This window comes from Astatotilapia calliptera, chromosome 2 (assembly GCF_964374335.1).
Source record: "Astatotilapia calliptera chromosome 2, fAstCal68.1, whole genome shotgun sequence".
NCBI lineage: Eukaryota > Metazoa > Chordata > Actinopteri > Cichliformes > Cichlidae > Astatotilapia > Astatotilapia calliptera.
The window spans coordinates 6,565,259-6,588,493 of record NC_137423.1 but is presented as its reverse complement, the minus strand read 5'-3'; the positions used below and the strand labels follow the sequence as shown (position 1 = coordinate 6,588,493).

At 38.1% G+C, this 23,235-nt stretch overlaps 1 protein-coding gene across 2 annotated transcripts in view; it reads left to right on the top strand.

Annotated features, from left to right (window-relative positions):
- Positions 1-23,235, top strand: part of fstl5 (follistatin-like 5) — a 198,655-nt gene that overhangs the window by 99,726 nt on the left and 75,694 nt on the right. For both annotated transcript variants that reach the window (XM_026182987.2, XM_026182971.2), the window contains exons 5-6: positions 5,656-5,852; positions 11,657-11,777. In XM_026182987.2, coding sequence (XP_026038772.2) covers positions 5,656-5,852; positions 11,657-11,777 — 318 coding nt within the window. The remainder of the gene's footprint in view (positions 1-5,655; positions 5,853-11,656; positions 11,778-23,235) is intronic.

Genomic DNA, 23,235 nt, shown 5'->3' with positions numbered 1-23,235 from the left:
CAGTTTCAGTGGAGTTGACTCTAGCTATTCCGCTGAGCCGCCTTTTTCTTTTTATAAATAAAACAGTAGGGCTTTTAAAGGGGCAGGTTGAGGTAGCGAGGGGGGTTCAGTCACTTTTACGGTCTCTGTGGAGAGCATGTAGAATTTCTGTTTTCTTTCTCTGAGTCTACTGCATGTTCGGCAAAGGATTAGTGTGTATTTTCAGCTCGAAAAGTAACTTTTCATTAGTGCCAGCTGGACTTATATTGGTTGCTAATGCAGCAGCTGCTTCTCCATGCTGTTTGGCACAATACACATTTGAGACTCTTAATTTCTTGTGCACAGTAGTGTGCCTCTCAGGTGCTTAGAAAGCAGACGTTTTTCACCTGTACAATATTTAAGTTTTCTACACTGACGTCATCTGTATGTGGAAAAGTTCTTTAAAACAGAAACTACTTTTTTTGCTTTTAGCCTTCATGCTTCATTACATTTGCTCACCACAGAGTGTACCACCATTTCCCTGTGCTTGCATGCTGTTATACCCATGAGAATGGCACTTTTGTATGGTTTGAATGTAGGGTTTTGTTGTTGTTCTTTGGATACACTAATCTCCGGGTCATTGAGTCAACAGCAAACAGTAAAAGGGCGTCTTCCTTCACGTGGTATTGCCAAATTATCAAAAATTAACACTGGCTTCCATGAATACCTGGATGGCCTACATTTTGACTAAAAGCCACTTATTAACCAATTGCACACAGATGAATAGTCACTGTGAAAAGCTAAATTTTTTTGTCACTCTCACTAAATTGTTGCTTTCTCTGCAACTCTGTCCATGAAAAATGTCATGTATTCCATCCATGGATAATATTTAGTTTTGTATTACAACACTTTTCCATGTCCCTGAATATATTATTTACTAATCATATGTTGTTTTCAGGGTGTGTTCTTAATAAGGAGACTGTGAATGAAAGGTACAGTTAAGCTTGCACTGGGGACAAGGGAAGATGAAATTATAAAGCACTAAAATCAAAACAAACACGTGGAGAACCCAGTGTCAAACATTAGTTTAAATTTTAGATGTTCTTTCTAAGGCTGTAACTGGCTGTTCAGTTTGTTTGTGAATGTCACTAAATGTAGAAAAAGCTGTCGGCTGCATAAAGCGGTTAGACATAAAGATTTTGTTGTTTGATCACTATTCATCACCATCCATCACTTTTGCTGCACAAATGCAAAATGTCCATCGATACCACTTACATAAAACAGATAAGAAGAACAGATGAAACTACATTCCAGCTCATCTTTAACACTTAGCATTTAAGATGCCATTGCTATTCAGTAGGTAAGGCTCAATCGTTTAAAGGCCTTGGTGTGAGTCGCCTAGTAAACAAACGTAACTTCGGTTAATGTGATACTATTGCAAGAATTGCTCTCTCTGTGTCCTCGAGGTCTTCGTCTTGAAGCTATTGTACAATACTCTGTTGTTTACCTCTTTTATATTTGCTGTTTCTTTGCTCTTTTTGTTGGCACAGGTCACTTGACCATTACCAGCACCAGCTGGAATAACTCTGAACTGGCAGGAAGCTTGCACACCACATTAAGCTTTTGCTTGAACCTTGTCCCTTTGTTTGTGTCATCTTATCCATGCACACGAGTAGCTATACTTGTGTAACAGCTAGATGGACCATTTAGTGGAATTTGCATGTTCTCCCTGTACCTGCGTGGGCTCTGGCTGCCTCCCACAGTCCAGAGATATGCATGTTAGGTTAACTGGTGATTCTAAATAGGCGAAGGTGTGAATCTGAGAGTATATGGCTGCCTTTCTCTGTGTGTTGTTATTGACTATGTATTTGTCCAGAATGTACTCTGCCTTTTTGCCCATTGCTTTGCCTGCTGACAGTGTTGTGTTATAAATCAAGCACACCCATTTGCCCTGCTATAAATGCTCAGACTCACTGTTTACAGCCGCACACAAGATGACCAAAAGAGAATCTTCGGTCAGTAAGATCAATCTAGAGGAAGCTCTCGGGGTTTCATAGTTGAACCTGTTGAAGGATTATTAGTTGCCTGCAGCTGTCCTTGTCCCTGGATTTCTCTGAGTCTTGCAGCCTCTCCACTTTCACAGTAATCGGTATCAGTTGACTGTTGGCTCTCTGTCAGTTACCCTGTGGCTACCGTGTTGGTCTCCCAAGGCATGGAAGTCATTGGAGGCATGCTTGCTGTTATGGTCAGGGTCTTAAACTTCCTACTGAAGCAGCCTGCTCTCCTACCACCAAATTATTTTAAAATAAAAGGATAAGGTTAAAGGATTATTTAACATCATTATCATTACTGTAAATAAGATTGTAATGTTGATGGAACAGTAGAACTCCATTTTAAGCCTTTTACTGATATCTAACATGATCCTCCATCAAAAACAAAACAAAAAAACCCAAAACAAAGCAAGCACCTCTGTTCTTCCCTTGTTCTTCCATTACAAGTAATTTTGAGTCCAGACGAGGTTTGCACAGTTTTATAACCCATCCTGATTTCCTGTGTCTTTGTCTACAGTAAGACTGAAAAAAGGCAGATGATTCAATTAACAAGACAATGTTGGAACTGAGAACTCATCAGTTAGTGATGATCAATTTAATGATCAAAGTTTTAATGGGAAATGTTTTTCTTTTCTTTTCTTTTTTTTCTTTTCTTTTCTTTTCTTTTTTTTAGGATAACCCCAGCAATTGCACAGGAAAAGCAGACCCCATTGATGCATCCCTTTGAGCTCAAAAACCACTTCTGTGCCTGAGACATTTCCATATTTACAGGAAACTTTGGATTTCACGAAACGGAGAGTTATTCTTTCAGCATTCAGTAGATCTTAGTTTGACAAAGTGGATTGGACTGAATAACACAACAGCTTTTTGCTGAGTTTTTACTTGTTCCCTGAAGTACTGTTTTGACTAAGGCATGTTGGCATAGTTAATTTGACAGATTATAGTCGCCATTGCCAAATTATTGCTTAAACTCCCCTGTGTAGACAAGTACTGTTTGGATATGTTGGAGTGTTTAAATGCATGTTTTTGGGTAGCAGTTTGTCTATAAGTAGTTTCATTTACATCCACGTGTGGACCTGCATGCATGTGATAGTTCATGCTTCTTTTATGTAGCTGACCTTAGCCGAGGGTATGCCAGCAGCCATTTATCTTTTATTCATTTTACCAGCCATCTGTGACCAGGGCAGCTTCTCTGCCACTGATGCTTGTTAAAGCAGAACCCGCTCCAAGAGGTGCAGCATTCTGCAGTTGGTACACTTTGGAGGGCAAGTTACTTTTTTGATTCCCTAGAATTCACCAGCCATTATCACTATTTTGACAGCCAAAGCAAATTTTGTCATTGAAAAGAGCTTCCTGTTGTTTTGTTACCTGCTGCGGCTGCTAGAAAGTCCTTAGCAGCCACCACTGTTTTTGTTCACACCCTGCTAGTTACAGAGTGCTTCTGACTGAGTGTGCAGCTCAAACATCTGTCAACACCTCAGTTTGATAGTTATAGAAGCCAGACCATCACTGAGAGACAATGTTCCAGTGCTTCTTTCTCTTACCTAATTTTCTCCACCTGGCTAGGTCATGATTTCCTAATTTTGGTACACGAGGTCATCAGAAAATAAAGCATTTATAGGAGTAGAATTACACTGCTGACAATGTCTTTGGATAAACAAAACAAAAGAGACCGTCTTAAAACACAACACATAGATTACAGGGAAAAAAATCTTTAAAGTGAAATATGTCCACAAGCATCTACGGTAGATGTGTTTTTTTATGCGTCTTGGGACCAAACTGTTCCTACAAAATATAAACCTTGTTTTTCAGTTTTTTTAATATTCATAACTACAGCAGAGAGCATGATCTTCAATATGTTGATCCAATATCTCCCACAGTAAACATTCGTGGTTGGAGTTGGTAACTGTAAAGGTCATCGCATGCGATTCGCATCAATTTTACACTCATCAAACATTCACTTGAACCCTTCTGCCCTGCATGGAATAGCAATGATCAGACACTAATGGCGTTAACTTTTCCTTTTCATTGCAGCGCAGAGAATGTGGCAGTTTTTAAGAGCGCTAGTATCCAAATAGCACCTGTTGTCCATGATATTGACATCTGTATTAAAGAGAAAATCTTATCTAACAAGCTTGTATGGAAGAATCTATATTTGTCGTGTTTCTTGTTATTTGCTTTTCTCTTTTCATTCATAGATAAAGGTATTTCTTCACTTTTTCCACCAAGAGAATAACAGCTATCACAGAAAACTGCAAATCTCAGTAAATCATTTCTAATAAGTTAAGTGTCGGTTGTACATTGTTGTTTACACTGAATCTTTACGCTACCATATTTTTATACTTAATTTTTATACTTTCTTCATGATAATAATAAACATTATATGAATGCGAAGAATAGAGTTTTTACGCCTTGGGGACTTTACAAGGTTACAGAGAACTGAGATGAAAATGATAGTTTCGGTGAAAGCCAGTTTATTTCCCTGGCAGAGTTTAAGGAGAACTTCTTCAAGGCTGTCATATCCAAATGATGGCGAGCGTCGGGCTTACATCAAGCATCTCATTTAAATGCTCACTGATTGCTCAATTTGTTTCTATAAAGGAATGCTTGAAGACATTTACAGTACAAAAATGAGATCCCAGGTATCTCATAATGACATGTCATTGGTTTCTGGGGTCACTCTGATTCTACTTAGCTAGTCATCAGCTTTCGGTGAGAACCCAGTTCTACTGTGAAATTCTCATTACCAGACTCACTAAATCATTCCTGCTTGATCATCCCCAACAAAGATCATTTGTCTCACATGAGATTCTGCAACGAAGCTATTATTCCATACTTGTCCCATGTTGATCACGCAGTAAGATGTGGTATAGATGTCAGCGTCCTCTCCAGAGACTTAAAAGACTTCCCAGTGAACAGCAACGTTTTTCCCATGTGCTTGTTGACATCAGCTAATATAACTGTTATTAGTAGAGAGAGACTTCCAGATTTAGCAAGGAGAAGCTGATTTGACATGTGTCAACCTCTAGTTTTAGTCCTTATTTTTCTCTTTGGCTCCACTCTACTCTGCTGAATCTTTCATGTAGTTTACGTCTTTGATCTGGAGCCTTTGATGGTGGATTGTAAATACAAAACCAACGTGTTTTCTGTTGCTGTCAGGGTTAGTGTTTGACACCTGTGTGATGGATTTGTTCATCAGTTTCTTTGTGTTGAAGAGGCTCCCGCTTTCTTAGTTTGAGGCAGTGAAGGCAGCGTGTCTGTCACACTTTGTGCTCCCCTCGGGAAAACAATCTTTAGCGTTTGTTATTATGAGGAAGACAGTCAGAGACCTGTACAGATTTGGGTTTTGCTGAATATAAACAAGAGCTAATGTTTAATAATGTGAATCTTCAGGGGGATTCTACTTTGCTTGGATACTAATTGGCTAAAAATGTGAAAACACTACATCCATTGTTACAAATAATAAGTTCAATGTTTTTAATTGTGCTTTGTTCTGCACTTGGGAATAATTTAGATATTTATGAAACATGTTATCGGATAAAATAAACATGTACTTTCCCCTTAGCTCTTATTGCATTTTTTACTACAAATAAATAAATAAACTCTCCATCATCCAACCAGTTTGCCTTTTCTTTTTCCCCCCCAGATGATAACTGTAGACTGAGCGACTACCGACGGCTGAAAAACAAGATTCTGGATTTGCATGAGAAACGATACATGGGGCCTGCCAGCCATGGGAAACACAAGGACAGCATGGTGGCCAAGAAGCAACTGGTTGATGTCATGTTCAAACGCTTTGATACAGACAATAACGGTCAAATAGATGCCAGCGAGCTCTCACAGGTAAGAATATGGGAGTAAAAATGAGCTTGACTATGCCACTACATATTCCCCCTTTCAAAAATGAATGTGGTATTAGTGTGTGTTTGGCATGAAGGTAACATACTGCTTAACCTCGACTCACAAGCTAACACTGGTCTTAAGGTATTTTTTAAAGCATCATTTAAGTACAGAATAAAAAGATTTGCTTCCCATTTCAAGAGACTTCACAGTATCTGTCATGTCTGTCAAAACTTGAGAGCCATTTCATTTAAATATCTCATCAAAGGGGGATAAAAAGTGAACAAACCATCTGTGCGCTCAGGTGTTTAAACTGTCCTCTTTCATGTGTGCCAGAATTGTGTCCGTTTTACTCCTTTTACCCTTCCCTCTGGTAGCTGTTGTGCATCGCTCAAGGTAAATCTTTTGAAAAGCAATGTGGGTCAAAGGAGCCATGAAGCTTAAGGGAGGCTACAGCCTTTGACCAGGATGTTGTAAAAAAGACCTTTTTGTGGCTGCCGTAAGGAAGGAAGATATTCTGTGCATATCAAATAAAGTCTCCCAGTACCCCGGGATTGAGTTAATATAGAGCTTATTTGAATAATTGAAGGGGTAAGCAACCCGCAGTGGTTTTCAAAACCATCATATCAGTTTCTTTTCTTCTGTTATCTTCCTGCTGATCCAGTAGGAAATCCTGCGTGTACAGAGGTCACCTTGGTAAGCTTTGTCAGTGCCCTTTCCTCTGACTCATTAGATCAATATTTTAGCACAGGAGGTTTATGGCATATGGCCACAAAATAGTGATATTTTCATATTATTTACATATTTTTACATGTTTTAACATTAAATGGTACTCCTTGCCAGCTTGAGAGAAATCAATGCTCGGTGAATAAAATACATAGTCAACAAACTATGTTGGACTGGTATGTCTGTGAAGGTTCTCAGTCATCCCCCCAGGGGGTTCATGACCCTCTTGGGGGACGCTCCCCTAGGACTTCAATCTGGGACTCTCTACCATTTGACCTTAGAGCTGAAGAAGCTTCTCGTTGATAGGTGAAACATCTTCAAGCAACTTAAAGAGACGCTTTTCCTTCCAAGCTCCTTAGACCGTGTTGGACTGGGTTTTATGAAAAAACATTGCCAATATACCCCAAGTGTTAATTTGAATATGCCCTTTCAACCTATTGAATATTACTTTGGCCTGGTTTTTAACCCTGTTTGTAAATGAGATGTAATCTTTTCCTCTGCAGAGTTGATACCCCCACCCCCACCAGGTGTTTTGAATCATGCAGGCTAATAATATACGTCCAAATGGAGGAACTGTTTTCAGGGATTCCTCCAAGTCTGTTTTTAGCCCTCCTCCCATTTTTGTTGTTTACATATATGGGAAATTTGGCATATTTCATGCAGAGCCAGCCACATAAACCTCATTCACAGGAAAATGGAGAGAAGGGAGCACTTTTGGGAAGGGCAGAAATTGAAATATCAGTGAATTGCAGGTGGCCCTTATGGGGGTTTCAACTGAATTTATTATTTTTTTGTTCATACAGATATGCTTTTTTTCATGAGCCTACCTGACTTTGGGGTATGCATGCAGTAGTTAACCAAGAAACTTTTTTTCATTTGTTTTGTTATTTACCTTGGAGAAAATATTGTCCAAAAAAATCCATCAATGCAACAGTCCAAACTGTATCTTTGTTTGCCTGTAGTAAGTGAAGACTATTTACATGTTTACTTTACAGGCATAAAAATGTTTCTGATTAATTTAATTCACATCAGAATAACTACACAATGACAGCAGGACAAATATCGCTTCGAAATAGGTTTCTCCATCTAATCAGTCAGTTAACAAACAAAGGCTCTCATGGGTTAATAGCGCTTCACCATCATGGCTCCTATACCAAATTAATAATTTGTTTTCAAATGGATTCTCTGCTTTATTGAGTAGTTCTTCAGAATTTTTTTTCAGAGTAATTCATAACTCAACTTAAATGATGTAAGTTACACAGTAAGGTTATGGCTCTCTTAACTTGTACTGGCAGGGCCGTGCATGTTTTCTTAACCTCATCTGCTTGAGCTGGCACTGAGTTCTATCTTATTAAGAAATTATAATTTTGAAAGAAGAGATTAATGCAAATCAAATTTGGCCTGAACAAACCTTCAAAAAGAACTACATAAGCAATTCACACATTTTTCATCAGTTTAAAATTACAAAATTATGGCTGCCACCCGCATGGCCTAAAGCACCCTTTATAATTGGAGCATTCTCTGATCTCATTTGAAATTCTAGGACAGAAATCCCTCACTTGGACTTACTCAATGTGCTAGAGTGTGCACATGAAGTGACACAGTGAGCAATTGTTCCTGCCCTTTTAGTGCCCTTTTAAAATGGCAAATCAAAACATATTTTTTCTTCATGCATTCATCGTATCTATCATTGTACCAAAGATAATATTTGAAGATTTATCTTTTACTAGAAAAAATAAAAATAAAACACTGCTTCTTGTCCAGTGTTGATCCTGATATACCGTTTATTGTCTACAAAAAGCATGATAAAAGATGCTGTAGAATTTGCTGTAAGAAGAAACATTATGTAAGTTTTTTTTTCAACTTGCATCTATAAACTTTTAAATATAGTACAAATCTCAAGGTTCTAACTAATGGAAAATTGCTCTTTTAAATCTCTGCAGAAGTCTAGTCTGAGTTGTTATCAGGTCTGCAAATATTTCTAAAAGAGCTGAATTCAAATTAAGAGGAGTGCGAACAGGTGACTTCTGATCCCTATTTTGGGATTTTGGGGGGCTAAAATAGATATAAAAAATAGATATAACGAATTTGCAAATCTTTTGAAACATTCATAGCACAGTCACTGAAGATCTTGCTTCATAAGTCACACATCCTAGTATGAGTCCTGCAGTATTGTTTTGTACTGCAGTACCTAATTCATCCTCTTGACAATACAAAAGGTTTTCTTTTTGTTTTTTCTTTGCAGATTCATGCATGCAGGGTTTACAACTACCCTCTTTTCACATGAATAACACAGAATCTTATTTTGTTTGTGTAAAAAAATAGTAAAGGTGGATAAAGAGGAGACAGATGCAACTTTAAAACTTTTGAAATTGTAAGGGAGATGATGTGTAAATTGTTATGGTTATGAGGGAAGAGCAGAGTCGAGAGTGAAGGAGATGAAAGCACGTCTGGAATGCTGGAAAATGTTCACATACAGCAAGGTTTCCACCAGTGTATTGCAAGCCTGGAGGCGCAACAGGGGGTTAACTTAAGCATCCCAGCTGAACAACCTTTCTAGCAGGAACCGTATAGTTATGGTACATAATGTCTGTATTGCAAGAATAGGTTCCGTGTAAGTAAAAAAAAAAAAAAGAAAACTCAGTGTAACTGCTAATTGTAAGACATATGTTCTGTCTGGGTAACCAGCCAATGTTCCATTGGCTTTGTAAATTAAGGTTCAATTTAAAACAGGCAGAAGCTGCAATCTCAATACACATATATCTGGTTAACCTATTGATGATTTGCCTCAGATCATTTAGCTCACATGGTCCACTGAACATGTGCAGGATATGTTACTGCTTTGTTGTTCTCTTTTTCTCCAGAGGAGTCACTGGAAAAACACTGTAGAAACAGAAATGGAGTTTATGCATCAAAGCCTGCAATTCCAACGCATAAAAGTCTCTTAAATGCCACATCACTCCAGGTGATGAAAAGACCAAAAAGCAAGCAAAGAAAGGAGCAATGAGTAAAGACTGTTTTTGAGTTAAAATCATCTTCTTTTTAAAAAAAATTTCTAAGCCCAAGAATGAAAAGAATGAAAATAGAAAATTTGTACATTGAATTCTTTTTTTTCAGTGATTCAACATTCAAATTAAAGTTAGGTGTAGCTCACATAGCATCACAGGTAACTCTTAAATTTTGGGCAAGTCATCTGGGAAAGGGAAGTGCACTGATCCGATGGACAATGCATGATGTATAAAGCCGTCCCTTGTGATCAGCATTTTGACAGCTGATCTAGTATGATGGATGTTTTACTGCCAGGGCCATGCAGAAGGTGTGGAATAGGATCATGTTTTTATCAGGATGATGACAAAAACTGCAGTATTTTGGACCTGTTCATCCACTGTTGTGACAGAACTTCATTGACTTTCAGTTTGGCTACAATGCAAATGTTACCGAACATGACCACAACCTTCATAGACTGACACTTTACCTGAAGGAACTGTAGAACTTTTAAATATTAATCTGAAAAGCCAATGATTAACAAAACTGTCTACTATTTTGTAGTTTTGTGACTGTACGGTTCTACAAATACTAAAACCATTGTATTTGTTTTTCAAATTTAAACTTTCAATTGTTAACTGGCTTTGTCTGAGTAAACAAGATGGGGGAAATGGCCTGACATTGCGTAGTTTTTCCAGCAGAGGGCACTTTGCAACTTGGCTTTTGGCAACACACATGTTTGAAACACAGCAAGCATAAAAACTACATGATCTAAGCAGATTTGGCCAGTGTAAATCACTAAATAAATAACTATGTATAAGAAATGCTAGCAAAATTTGAAAATGCGCAAAATTTTAAAATCACCAAAATATCAATATTGGCCTTAACAATCCTATGTTTGGGCTTCGGTATAGTGAGTGGAGAATTGGAGAATATAGTTGATATCTGGGCCATTACTTCCTTTTTTGCGCATAATTACACGCTGGTCACGTCATCATTCCAGCACAGAGGTGGATTCAAACCCATCATCTTGTTACTGTGAGGTGACAATGCTAGCCACACAACTTGTCAAAGAGTAGATGCAAATAAGGTTAACGTAAAAAACTTAATTGACCTGAGATAGTACCCGATGGTTTCGACTTTGCATTTCAGCCAGTGCATTCCAGTTTTAGTGAAACCGTTTTCTTGGCAATTAGATATATGGTACTCAAATTTTCATTTTGTAATGACATGTGTAATCCAAGCAACACCTATTGTTTCTTAGATTTAAACCTGGGGTAAACAAATTTTTTTTGCATCAGTGGACAAAAGATCTATAATGATCTTACCACCTACTCACATCTTGCATCACTTGATCTCAGTAGGTCACATGATAGGGTGAGACAAGGTCTCGCAATGTTTCACCCGGACCTCTGCTGATGTCCTTGGCTCATGTGATGAGGCACATGATCAATAGCGGGTCAACAACCATCTTAAGGGACAACTCGCACTAGGGTTTAAATACCTGGGACTCTCTACCATTTGGTCTTAGAACTGAAGAAGCTTCTCGGATGAAACGTCTTTAAGACACTTAAAGAGGTCCAGTCGCTTTTCTTTCCAAGCTTCTTAAATTACCATGACCTGGATGATTGAGAACCTACACAGACAATCCATATTAGCCTTTGTTTGCCTCATCCCACTTAAAATGGACTTAAAGGCAACTGGACATCTGTCCCTCTACTGTGTTCAGCTTATTAGGATATACATGTCTGGTGGGCTTAGAGCAGAAAGCAAGTTTAAACCTACACAGATATGTGTTAAACCTACACTTCTCTGTGTAGGTTTAACTGTGCTGATTACTCACTGTAGACTGAATAAGCAGTGCCATCACTGCTGTGGTTTACTTTAAGAGACATCAAATCCTTTGGTGGAAAAGAAAAATGTTATTAGTCAACATCTGGCTGATTTGTTTAGTGGCAACATTAATTGCATAGAGGTTTTGTTTTATTATAATTTCTGGAACAGTACTGAAAAAAACCAACAGACACACACAAACAGAATTTAAAAAAAATGCTCTTAACCTTCTTTAACCAACGATTGATGTATTCTCATTGAAGGTCATCAAGCAAGAAGGTCTATCCAAGGACATCTCTGAATGCACATTGTTTGACTTGCTGAAGTACAACGACGTGAACGATGATGAGCACCTTACAAAAGAGGAGTTCTACACGGCCTTTGGTGAGGATACAGTTTTGTTACTCCCATCGTCTGTTTACATTGTTCAGTAAAATATATATCAGATGTGACAGAAATGTATTTTTAAATTTGCAGTTTTAGTCAATACTAAATAATAGCTCTAGTCTTTAAAAAAAACTATATTTAAAGTTGATGGTTCATATTGTCCTAGTGTGTAAACATTACGACAATGTTTACAATGGCGTTCTTTTTACCCAGTTGTTAGTTAATTGATTTGGAAAGTAGTGCAGTAATTATGAGTATTATGAGAAAACAGAGAGTAAATTGAAACCCTGGAAAAAAAAATCTCTCAGATGCCACGACATAATTAATGTGTATACTCATATTTCATTGATACTGATGCTCATTTCTTCTTTATTCTCCTTTTAATAGCATAAAAGTATAGAATAGCCCTTTATTTGTCCTTGCACACTTACAACAAGTACACATACAACTGTGCTGGAATAAAAAATAAATAGTAGACAGCAGGAATAAATGGCAAATAGGAGAAATATATACAATCAAGAGGGATGTATACAAAACAAAAGAAATATATACAAAAATAGGAGAAAGGCACACATTAGAGAACAATGAGTGCAAAGCAAAAACGTAGTCTGAATAGAGTCTGTGTGTGAGGTAGAGCTGGGCGATATGAGATTTTTTCATATCACGATATGTTTTTTTCATTTCAGGCGATAACGATATCTATCACGATATAAGCCAAATAACTATATTTGTAAGATTTAAATGTGCCGTTGCTCACAAGTAAAATGTGAAATAATCAGCAGCTTGTTTTTATTTAAATATTTATTTCCCATAATAAGTTCAACAGGGTAGATGTACTTAAGGAACATGAGACTTTTTCAGATAAATAAAGGCAAATATTGCAAACTACACAAAAGGCAGCTGCTAAAGCGTTTAAGTTTCAAAATAGAACAAACGAAACAGACTAAATTGTCAATTCCACTTAGAAACAAAATATTAATTCTAAAAATAAATCTTAGTTTGTTTTACAGAAGAACAGACAAAATTGACTAACTTTTGTCAATATCAAATAAACTGAGAACTAAAAGGAAATTCTCAATCTCTCCTTGTTGTATAGCTGAGCTTTTCAAACAGTTTTAACAGTTACTTTAGTCTGACAAAAGCCGAATGATGAATTAGCGCTTCCAGTCAGACACTGAGGCTACGTCCACACGTACACGGATATTTTTGAAAACGGAGATTTTCCGTTTTCGTTTTAAAAAATAATCCCGTCCACACATAAAGGCAGAAATGAAGGAAAACGCTGCTATGAACATGCCAAAGCAGCAGGTGGCGCTAGATTCCTAACCGTGCACAAATGTTGGCCAATCAGAAGTCTAGAAGCCTCGGTGGGAAAAAGTAAACAAAGCTGGGGCATAGAAGCAGAACCGAGTCGTATGTGTGGAGGGACAGTAACTGTGTGTATATGTAAGCATTTAAACACTGCAGAGAGTAGAATTAACAGTAACAGTATTGTAGAAATTCATTTCACCGAAACAATAACGTGGCGCACAGTGTGACGCATGCACCAGTTTATTGTATTTCCAGACTTGCTTTCGGCACATTTACAGTGCACGCTACTCTGTTTTTTGTCAGACTTGAAATAGCCGAAATACCTTCACACTACGGAACTTCTATGGCTCTTCCGTTCGACAATCTCTCCGGCATTGGAACCATCATCTGTTTTCTCTTCGGTCACGCTCGGTTGATTTTTCTAGTCGGCACACTCATTTCCTCCATTACGCGCTGCCTCCATTACCCGCTGGCTGCTTCCCAAACAAACACACGTGCGGCTTGGCACTTGTGCTGTACGTAACAAGTCACGCGACGTGACGCTGCGGCTGTGATTGGTTCGGCTCTGCGCTACTTGATTTGGATTGGCTGACCTTCTTTTTTTTTTTTTTAAGAGGACAGGAGCGGCGAGGTCTATCGCGATAGCTTAATTTCTCTATCGAGTAAAAGTTTTATCGTGATACATATCGTTATCGTTCTATCGCCCAGCTCTAGTGTGAGGGGTCTGAGTGATGAGGGTTCTCAGACCATGGCTTAGATTATTGAGGTGGGTGGGCAGGGGTGGGTTGTCAGGGATAGTGTTTATTGAAAGTCTGCATGGCCAAGGGGAAGAACCTGTTTACGAGTCTGGAGGTGAGGGACCTGATTGACCAGAGGGCAACGGGTCAAAAAGGTGGTGAACGGGGCGCACGGGGTCACCTGTGATGGTTCTGGTTTTCCTGGGACATAAGCAATTTTTTTTAACGTGTGTAAAACCTTTGGTCTTCATAAAAGAAATATGATTGATTGGTAATTGTTACGTCCCTCTGCAGCTTCTAATCGTCTCAGTGTTTTCAGCTGGTGCTAATTTGCCACACCTAGTCAGGTGTGGATAAAAGCATACCTGAGGCAAGCTTTCCGGCAGTGCACTAGTCTTTGCCTTGGTGGCACCAGCCATTTTAGCCAACCTGGTTTTCCATTTTAGGATGAAACCTCTTCTCACCCACACTCTGTTATTCATCTCCTTTTTTTATGTTGCGGCTTTTGAGCCGGGTCGTAACATAAGTGGGGGCTCGTCCGGGATATTTGGACATTTTAGTGGAGACTGAATGTCAGTTTGTTTTGCTTTTAAGTGGGTGAGTGATGGTGGTCACTGTAATTGTGCAAACTCCCTTTAGTAAGTGTGTTTCAGCTGGGTGGCTGTGCTGCCCTTCCATCGAAGCACTTGTTTGTTGTTTTGCTTTGTTTTAGTTTATTGTGTTTGGTGGCTATCCTGGGTGGGGGTACGCTTCAGAGTTTGGTAGGAGACTGTATCTCTGGTCTGCTGCCTGCTCTCGAGTTCGCGTTTAAAGTTGCCTCGAGCCTGGTACACCACTGAAGACTAGGGTAGGAAAAGTAAGGGTTTTGTTGTTTTTAGTGTTTTAGGCTGGGAGTTGCACATAGTAAATCAGTGGGACCAAACTCGGTAGGAGGTTTGAGACCATTCATGATCATGGTCTGTAGCTGAGGCAGGTAGGCTGTTTTTAAGTTGGCATTGTGTGTACGCCATGTGTGTGCATATGTCAGTGTTGATGGATGCTAATGAGATCCTTGTGAGGTGAGTGTTTTGTGATGTGACCTTTTAGTGTTGTGGGGAATATGGCTATTTTGTTGGATCACTTGTGAGTGTTGTTGGCCAGGTGATGGCAATAACACTGTGGGGTGCTGAGCCACCCTTGATGTGATCATTGTGTGGCCATAGCTCTCCAGTTTGTGGTTGGTCACTGGTGTGCTTGATTTACTGAACTTTTTGGATTAAAGTAACTTGTTGTGGTATAGGGCCACTTGTATGTGACTGTTTGTGTGGTGGAGACAACAGATCACTTGGTTGTGATTATTTGTTGCTACTTTTGGTTTTGTGTTGTAGCAGATCAGGTAATCATTTTGGGTTTGACTGTTGTGCTCCTTTGTGTTGGTCACATGTTACTTTTTGTCTGTTCAGTGTGGCAACTTCAAATCCTCATGCCCATCCATGCTTAGAGATGCCAACTATAACGTGAACACTGTGCTTCTGTTAGCTTTAACTTTTATTCCAGGTTTGTGGGTCAAGGAACTGAAGGCTTCAGAGGGGCTTTTAATAAATTTAAGGGTCCTAGAGGAACCCTTTTAAGGGAGGTGTTACGTCCCTCTGCAGCTTCTAATCGTCTCAGTGTTTTCAGCTGGTGCTAATTGGCCACACCTAGTCAGGTGTGGATAAAAGCATACCTGAGGCAAGCATTCCGGCAGTGCACTAGTCTTTGCCTTGGTGGCACCAGCCATTTTAGCCAACCTGGTTTTCCATTTTAGGATGAAACCTCTTCTCACCCACACTCTGTTATTCATCTCCTTTTTTTATGTTGCGGCTTTTGAGCCGGGTCGTAACAGTAATTTATTTCAACATGTGAACAATATACAAGTACATTTAGAAAAGAAAATAAGAAAGAAAAAATGCTATACAAATTACATACAAAATAAAATGTTCTGATTAATTTACATGTTGAAAGGGAGTGGGAAGAAGTAAACACTTATTTAATCCCACCCCTTTGCCATAAATTATCAATATTTAGTCAGCTTCCTTACTGATATAATTTGTAATAAAATAGTGAACAGATTTCTGATATACTATAATATCACATCATGAGTTTTTTTTTGTTTGTTTGTTTGTTTTTTAAATGGAGACATTCACTTAATTTAAATATTTTCCTTTTCTTTATAGTTCGAGAAGATCATATTTTTTATAACTCTTTTTGAACAGTTTTATGTATGCAGTTAATTAGGCTTTGAGTTTTTCTTTGAAATCTGAGAAGGACCTAACTTGTTATTAACATTTGAACTGACAGCCTGTTTCTGTTCTTTTGGCCATTACAAAGTTAGGATTGTGGTAAACCTCGAGAAATATGTGATGTCTTGCCAAAGTTTACTCACTGAGACCTGCAGATTGTTGCCAACTGTGTTGTACTATTGAAGGAGTTCAAAGTGGAAATGGTTCAAAAGAAAGCAGGTCACAACTTCTTAGAAACAGTAGTTCAATCCAAATCTCCATCATTAGGCAGCATAAAGACAACAGGTGCTGTGTGATATCTGAGTCACACTAACACATGTGCACCAGTTTCTGTCTTTTGTTTCCTTCCTATTCACGGTTCCTCCCTGTCTGACATTTTCAGTCAGCTCAATATCCTCTGACAGAATATCTTCTGACATTTGGCTGGCTTGACACATTTAGCAGAGGGGGAGAATTCATAATCAACCTTCATCTTATCAGCCCTTTGTATTTGAAGCATTTCCTAGAGGAGACCAAGAAAAAAAAGTCACAGGAGCAAATGACAAAGTGCAAGAGTCTCATCTAGTCTGCTGGATTCCACATCATACATGAATGTGTGGGAGAGAAACCCCTTCTGGCAAGTCACAGAAACACAGAACCCCATTCTTTGAAGAGTTGAGTTGCTCTGTCTCTTCCTTTTTTAGGTTTCAGAGGATTCTTTTTTTCTCAAGTTTCCAACTTAACTGCTCACAAGGAAATAGGATATTTAATGTGAGTAAATAAACTCTGTGATGGAGTTTCTTTCAACCTGCCTTACTCCTCTTTTAGACTTTTTCATTTTTTTTATCCTTGCGTGCCACTTTATGTTACTATTTAGCGACAGCGGATAATTATCCAAGTGCAGAATTAATCTTTGGATAAGCTATTTTTTAAGACGCTTTACTGGAAATTGCTTCTATATTGATGTTAATAGTTACAGAGGCAATCAATAAACAATATGCTTAGCACAGCTGAAGTAATGTGTCTTTGTCAACAACTCAGGATTTCTGAGTATATTAATATAGAAAACAAACAGAAATAAATCCACAATACTTTCAGTGGTAAAAGTTCTCATGTAACATACTCATTTTCCTGTGTATATCTCAGTGTGAGATAGAAATACATATAAAGCAAAAAAGATTTTTGTTTTTTTATTCCATCCCATGTGGGCAGTATCAGATTGCTCAAAGGAATTCAACTCTCTTCACCGAACACTCAATATTGAATACTTGGTTTACTGACGTGCATTACATACCTGGAGGTCATGGTAGTACTCAGCTTGTGCTTCTTCACTCTATTCATGTCCAAACCTGTTTCTCTCTCCTAAATACTTCCATCCTTTCAAGATAGGCCCACAGCTCAGAAAGAAATGATGATAAAAAGACCAACATCTCTAGAGACTTAACAGCGTGACTGAAGAATTTACTTCTCCTAATTTCTATGTAAATGTACTTATCTATCATATAGTCAGTAGAGAGAGGTGATAGTAACTCTAGTGTAGTATAAAGTGTCTTTCTTCTAGATACTGACCAGAAAGCCAACACCCCAATCCACTGCCATTCCTTCAAGTTGAGAAGCAGCGAAGTAGTTAATTTTATAGAAATACATCTTTCTAACTATGGAGGAATCAATAAGGGGAGCTAGTATTAAAATATTTAATCACAAACATTTGATGCAAACCCATCGTTTTGTTCTGTAAGCAGGCCTGAAACATGACAAAAACCGCTCAATTCAGAAAAGAGCTTCAAGTGCTACTCCTAGTTGGTGTTTAGGGAGTAAAGGTTTAAAACCATAGGCAGTATAAAAGATAGATGTAGCAAACGTGACATCAGACATTGGTATTTTGATCTTTTGGAGCTGGATCTGACAAGTGAAGGATGGATCTGGCTATGGAACCTTACGCTTATTGGGTAATGACTTGTGAATATCAAGTGGTTGGTAAATGAGGACATCCTCCTTTCTCATTTTTTACAGAGTTCACAGAGCAAGGGAGCCAAGGGTCATTTTCACGTTGATCTTTATACAACTGGTCTTTTTGCAAGTCTTTTAAGTCACTTCCATTTGCGCTTTACTTTTCAAACCTGAAAACCTACATCCATCTTTTTTGCAATGTAAAACCAAGTAACATGTGATCTACTACAGCAGATTTTTTTCTTTAAGCTTAAATGTGACTTTGTTAGTTTGCTAAGTAATTTCAAGGTGATGTTGCGTGGCCTTCTAGCTTTCAGTCAGCGTCAGTAAAACTGGGGAGATCAACATATAAGTATAAATAAGTGTATATTTAAATAAAATTCATCTCAAACTGAACAAGTAAGATATTTAAACAACCTCACAGAAAAACAGAATCTCTCTTTTCACACCAGAGAGAAAAATGTGTAAAACCAGACTGGTTGGCAAGTGATTGCTGGAGTTAGGTTTGATTGCTAACTTGCCAGTTACACCGGTGTAACTGGAGAGTTAGCTCTGAAAAGCTCCTTGCAATTGCTTTGATTGGTAGAAGATTGTCATGGTGACAGTAGTCACCCTTTTTCACCATTTAATAAAATCCAGATTTGAGGTTAAAAAAAAAAAAAGTCTTGTTGACTTTTGAAAAACAAAACGTGGGACATGTCCATTATACTGTGTCTTGAGACGAGGGGGATACCTGTTCATTCAACTGGGAAGACAACCCAGACTCCCCAAAATATATATTTCAGGTAGATCACCAGGCTGCATACTGTATTTTGCTCTGATGCTCACAATCATGCAACATAAACGCTAATTGGAAAAGCATTATTTTTTATAGTATATTGAACTTACTAAAAACACAAATCAATCAGTTTTACTGAGCATGGCTAATCTATTTTATTACTGCTGATAGTGTTCTGTCTGTGCACAGGTAGAAAGCAGCTATATAATGAAACATACTTAATTCTTTTCTTCTTCTTCTTTTTTTTAATCTGAGTGGGCTGGTGCGCAGCTGCTGATAATGCTGCAATAACAGGCATCTCCAGTATAAATCTGAGTCAGAGCACTGAACATTTATTTCAGTGACTTGTAGGTTGTAGCCTGATAGAGCCTGGTCACAGAGCTTGGGGTAAAACTACACTGTAAAGTTATAGTTTCTCACTTCATTGCCAACATAATATCTGAGTGGCAGCTATAAAAATCTATGCAAATACCTTAAGCGCTATCGTAAACTGAGCACGATCATAAAGTAAATCCGTTGGCTCAGTGTATCCAGAACTATGGTGTGGCTTGGAAATGAACAGCAGTAAAGGCAGAATGACTCTCCATGAAAACGACACCTGTCTGACTGCTGCGCTAATAAGGACCCTTTGCACACCTTTATGGAATATTCAAAGTATTGCAACATTGTTTGTCAGGACAGAAGATAAGATTCTAATGTCCATGCATTATTCATTCCTGCTTTGCATACACTGGAAGGGGGTTGAGAATCAATTTGCTTCAGCTAGCAGTAAGGAAACTGTCTGGCAGAAGTGATGTCTTTTAATTAGATGATGTTACAGATATGAATGATGTCTGCCATGCTGCTGATAGTGAGTACCATGTCATCGTTGAATAATTTGGTGAATGATGGCTCAGTGCATCATGGGTAAATAGATAAGGTGTCATCTATCACAAAGTGTCATTAACTTTTGGCGCACGAGTGACAAAATACATTGCACAGACACTGAAGCACCCGCATCATGCTCATTACCAGGCACCTTGATTTTATTTTGGGGTCTCATAGAAAAGTTTTACATGCTTAAACTATGTTAGTTATCTTTTACATACTGTACCACATCTTGCCATCCTTTATCTGCAGCACTCAGTTTTAGAGTCTGTTTCTTTAATATCTGTCTTCCAAAAAGCCCAGTCTGCTCTGATTCATTTTGGCATTACAAAAAAACTCAACTTTTTGATTGTTTTAAAATGCTGCAACTGCAGCAAATAGTTTCATTCACATAGTGATGGAGACAGAAAAAGACCTGAACTACAAATGAGCTGTTTTAGTCCAGCAGCAATGTTTCCTTTGAGAGAAGAAGACTGTTTAGCATTGGCAGTGCTCTTTTACATGTGCAAAATGATATATACAGTAACATCTGTCATATTAGAGTAGAGCAAAATATATAAGGAATCTTATAGTAATACAACATGAAAATAAACTCAACTATGGTAAATATACATGTCTCACTAAATACGAATGTCAAGTCAAAGTCATCTTTATTGTCAAAAACCATATGTACAGATCAATGTGTTGTAACAAAATCTATAATACAGTACATACAGTAGTTATACCTGCACTATGGCATTTGTTGTAAAGTGCAAATTTTATGCCATGTTTAGTCAGTATACAGTAGCAGCACTTGAATTATTTTATTTTTAAAAGAAGACGCTGCTGCCTGCACATGTGGCAAATGTATCACGCTTGCTACTATATATGTAGTTAGTAGGATACTTTCTGCTTTAATGCTAAGTCTGATACTTTCCTCTGTGGAATAGCAGAAGATAAATATTCCCCGTATTGTGGAAATCCATCTCTTTCTTTGCTTTACTCAAATTAAACAACTACCAGAAAGAAAAAACCTCAGTAAGCAACTGAGGACAGCAGAAGGTGCTACGCCAATTCAAAAGGCACATAGAAAAAAGTACTACTGTAGACTTTTTACACTCTTTTGCGCACTTGCAAATAAACTTTTGTTGTATTTAAATTCAGGAACCAAATCCACAAGCTGAAAGAATGGACAGTGTCTAAAGGGTGGTTTAAGATTAGCCAAGTCGGGTGCTTTTAGATTGAGGGCTTTTGAAAGCTGATGCGTGCAATTCACACAGAGACTGAATCCTTGTGTTAGTGAGCTTTTTAAGCTCTTTGAAGTTGGCTGTACAATCACAATGTGCTTTGCCTGTGCACCGCACACTTTAAATGTTATTAGTTTGGGAACACCTACTGAATGCAATCTTGAGGCATACTGCTTGGCAGACAACAGTGAAAATGAATTTGAAAGTATTTGGAAAGATCTCTCTGGATGAATGCAGCCTGAGGCAAACTTTAGTTTGAAAATCTATCTCTAACAAACCCCCCTCTCAGGTCCATAGACATTATACAGATTTGAGTCCCTTTCTTACATTTCAACTGTAAACTGTATTTGCCCTACTTTAGGTTATATCCTGTTAGCATGATAGAAATAGGTGGTTTATTTAAAGAATGTGGGATGCAGTATGTAGTTAATAGAATATACAATATTTGACTGATTCATAGTAATGACATACTCCAGTCTCCTTGGTTATCAACATATTGAACACATATCAATATAACCACCTCTTTGATTTCTGCTGAGACTAAAAAGCCTTGGAGTGCCCGCTGGCCTCCTAAGGGATTGGTGGGAAGCTAAGATGGACTGTAACGTGAGCTATCATATATTACTCTTGTGATCCTCACACAGAAAGAATTTCTACTGTCTGCATCAAAACACATGATGTGTATTCATGTAGGGGTTATCCACCATATCCAACTACCTACAGCATGATTTTTCCTGGTTCAAAATGAGCCTTGGGCAGCTGACTGCATTTTAGCACGATTGATCAGTATGTAGTTAAGGCAATAAATCTGTGTTACTTTAACAAAAGCCTATTTCTGTCCACTTGTTAAACAAAAGCGTTTTATATTATAAAAACATTAAAAAAAGAATCCAAGCCTGGTTATTGTGCTTTGGGGGATGGTCAAAATTAACAATACATTTTTCGAGTGCAAGAATAATCCAGACACATGTTTAACACACCTGAAGTAAGCTATGAGTGCGTTTTGTTATATTAGTGCAATATCCAGTTGTGTTCTAAGATAATGCTGTGGTACTATATGGCGGGGCGTGGCCTGCAGTGCCGTGCAGGGAAGGCGTACGCACCTGCATGGCATCTGCAATCATGCCTCGCCGATTTAAGTATTGCACCGGGTCCTGTTATAGTGGTTGTTGTTATGTTGAGCTGGCAGTGGGAGAGCTGCAGCTCAGTGTGTGGATGTACAGCAACCGTTTTTGAAATAAAGTGTGCTGCAAAGCATAAATATGTCACCGGGTCTGCCGTGGTCATTCACATACTGTAATATTTTGCCAGCCGTAGACATTATAAAAGATGTAATTACATAATGTTATATATTTTTTCTGAAATCTAATTTTCAATTCAGTTAAATTTTATCGACATAGCATCACATTACAACAAATCAAAAGGTACTTTATATACAGTGCATCATGGGAAGCACCTGGCTGCCTAGGTCTATTCCAGCATACCTAAGGCAGGATTTAGGGTCACCTGATCCAGCCCTAGCTATATGATTTATCAAAGAGTTAAGTTTTAAACCTAATCCTGAAAGTATAGAGTGTGTCTATCTCCTGAATCCAAACTGAAAGCGGTTTCCACAGAAGAGGGACCTGAAAGCTAAAAGCTCTGCCTCCCTTTCTACTTTAAAAGGAACCACAAGTAGGTGAAAGGCACATTCTCTATATCGGTCATATAGTATCAATAGGTCTAGATAAGATGGGGCCTGATTATTCAAAGCTTTGTGCGGGAGGAGAAGGATTTTATTTATCTGTTTGAAACATCGAGATGAGTGTTTCTTTCATTAGTAGAGTCCAACCCACATCAGATTTTTAAGGCAGAAAATTAGTGACTTAAAAATATATCAGCTCATATTTTTGTTATTTTAGACACATAAAACATGAATAGCCTTCCGTAATATCTGTTATGTGTAGTTATTTTTGAATCCTTAATAAGATGAGTGTCATTTAAAAAATAATCTTGTTTTTTTTTTTAACTGAGTCATGTATTACTCCTTACCCAACTCTTTACCCAACTAAGCTGGTTGTTGTGTTGGTGGCATTCCAAAAGCTTGTTACCTAAAGGGAAATTGCAGAGTGGACTTCTTGGTTTAAAAAAAATAGTTGTGACAAGGACGAGTGTTTCAGTGAAGCCGCTCACTTAATTGTTATAACGAAACATTGCTTGTGTAATACCTTTATTTTTTTGACCCAATGCCATGTTCCTTTTTTTTTCTTTGCTGTATGTTGCCAACCAAATATTGTCAGTGAATTTAAAAAATATAAATCAATTAAAGTTAACCTAAGTTTGAGCAAATACTAGATTCACTTGAGA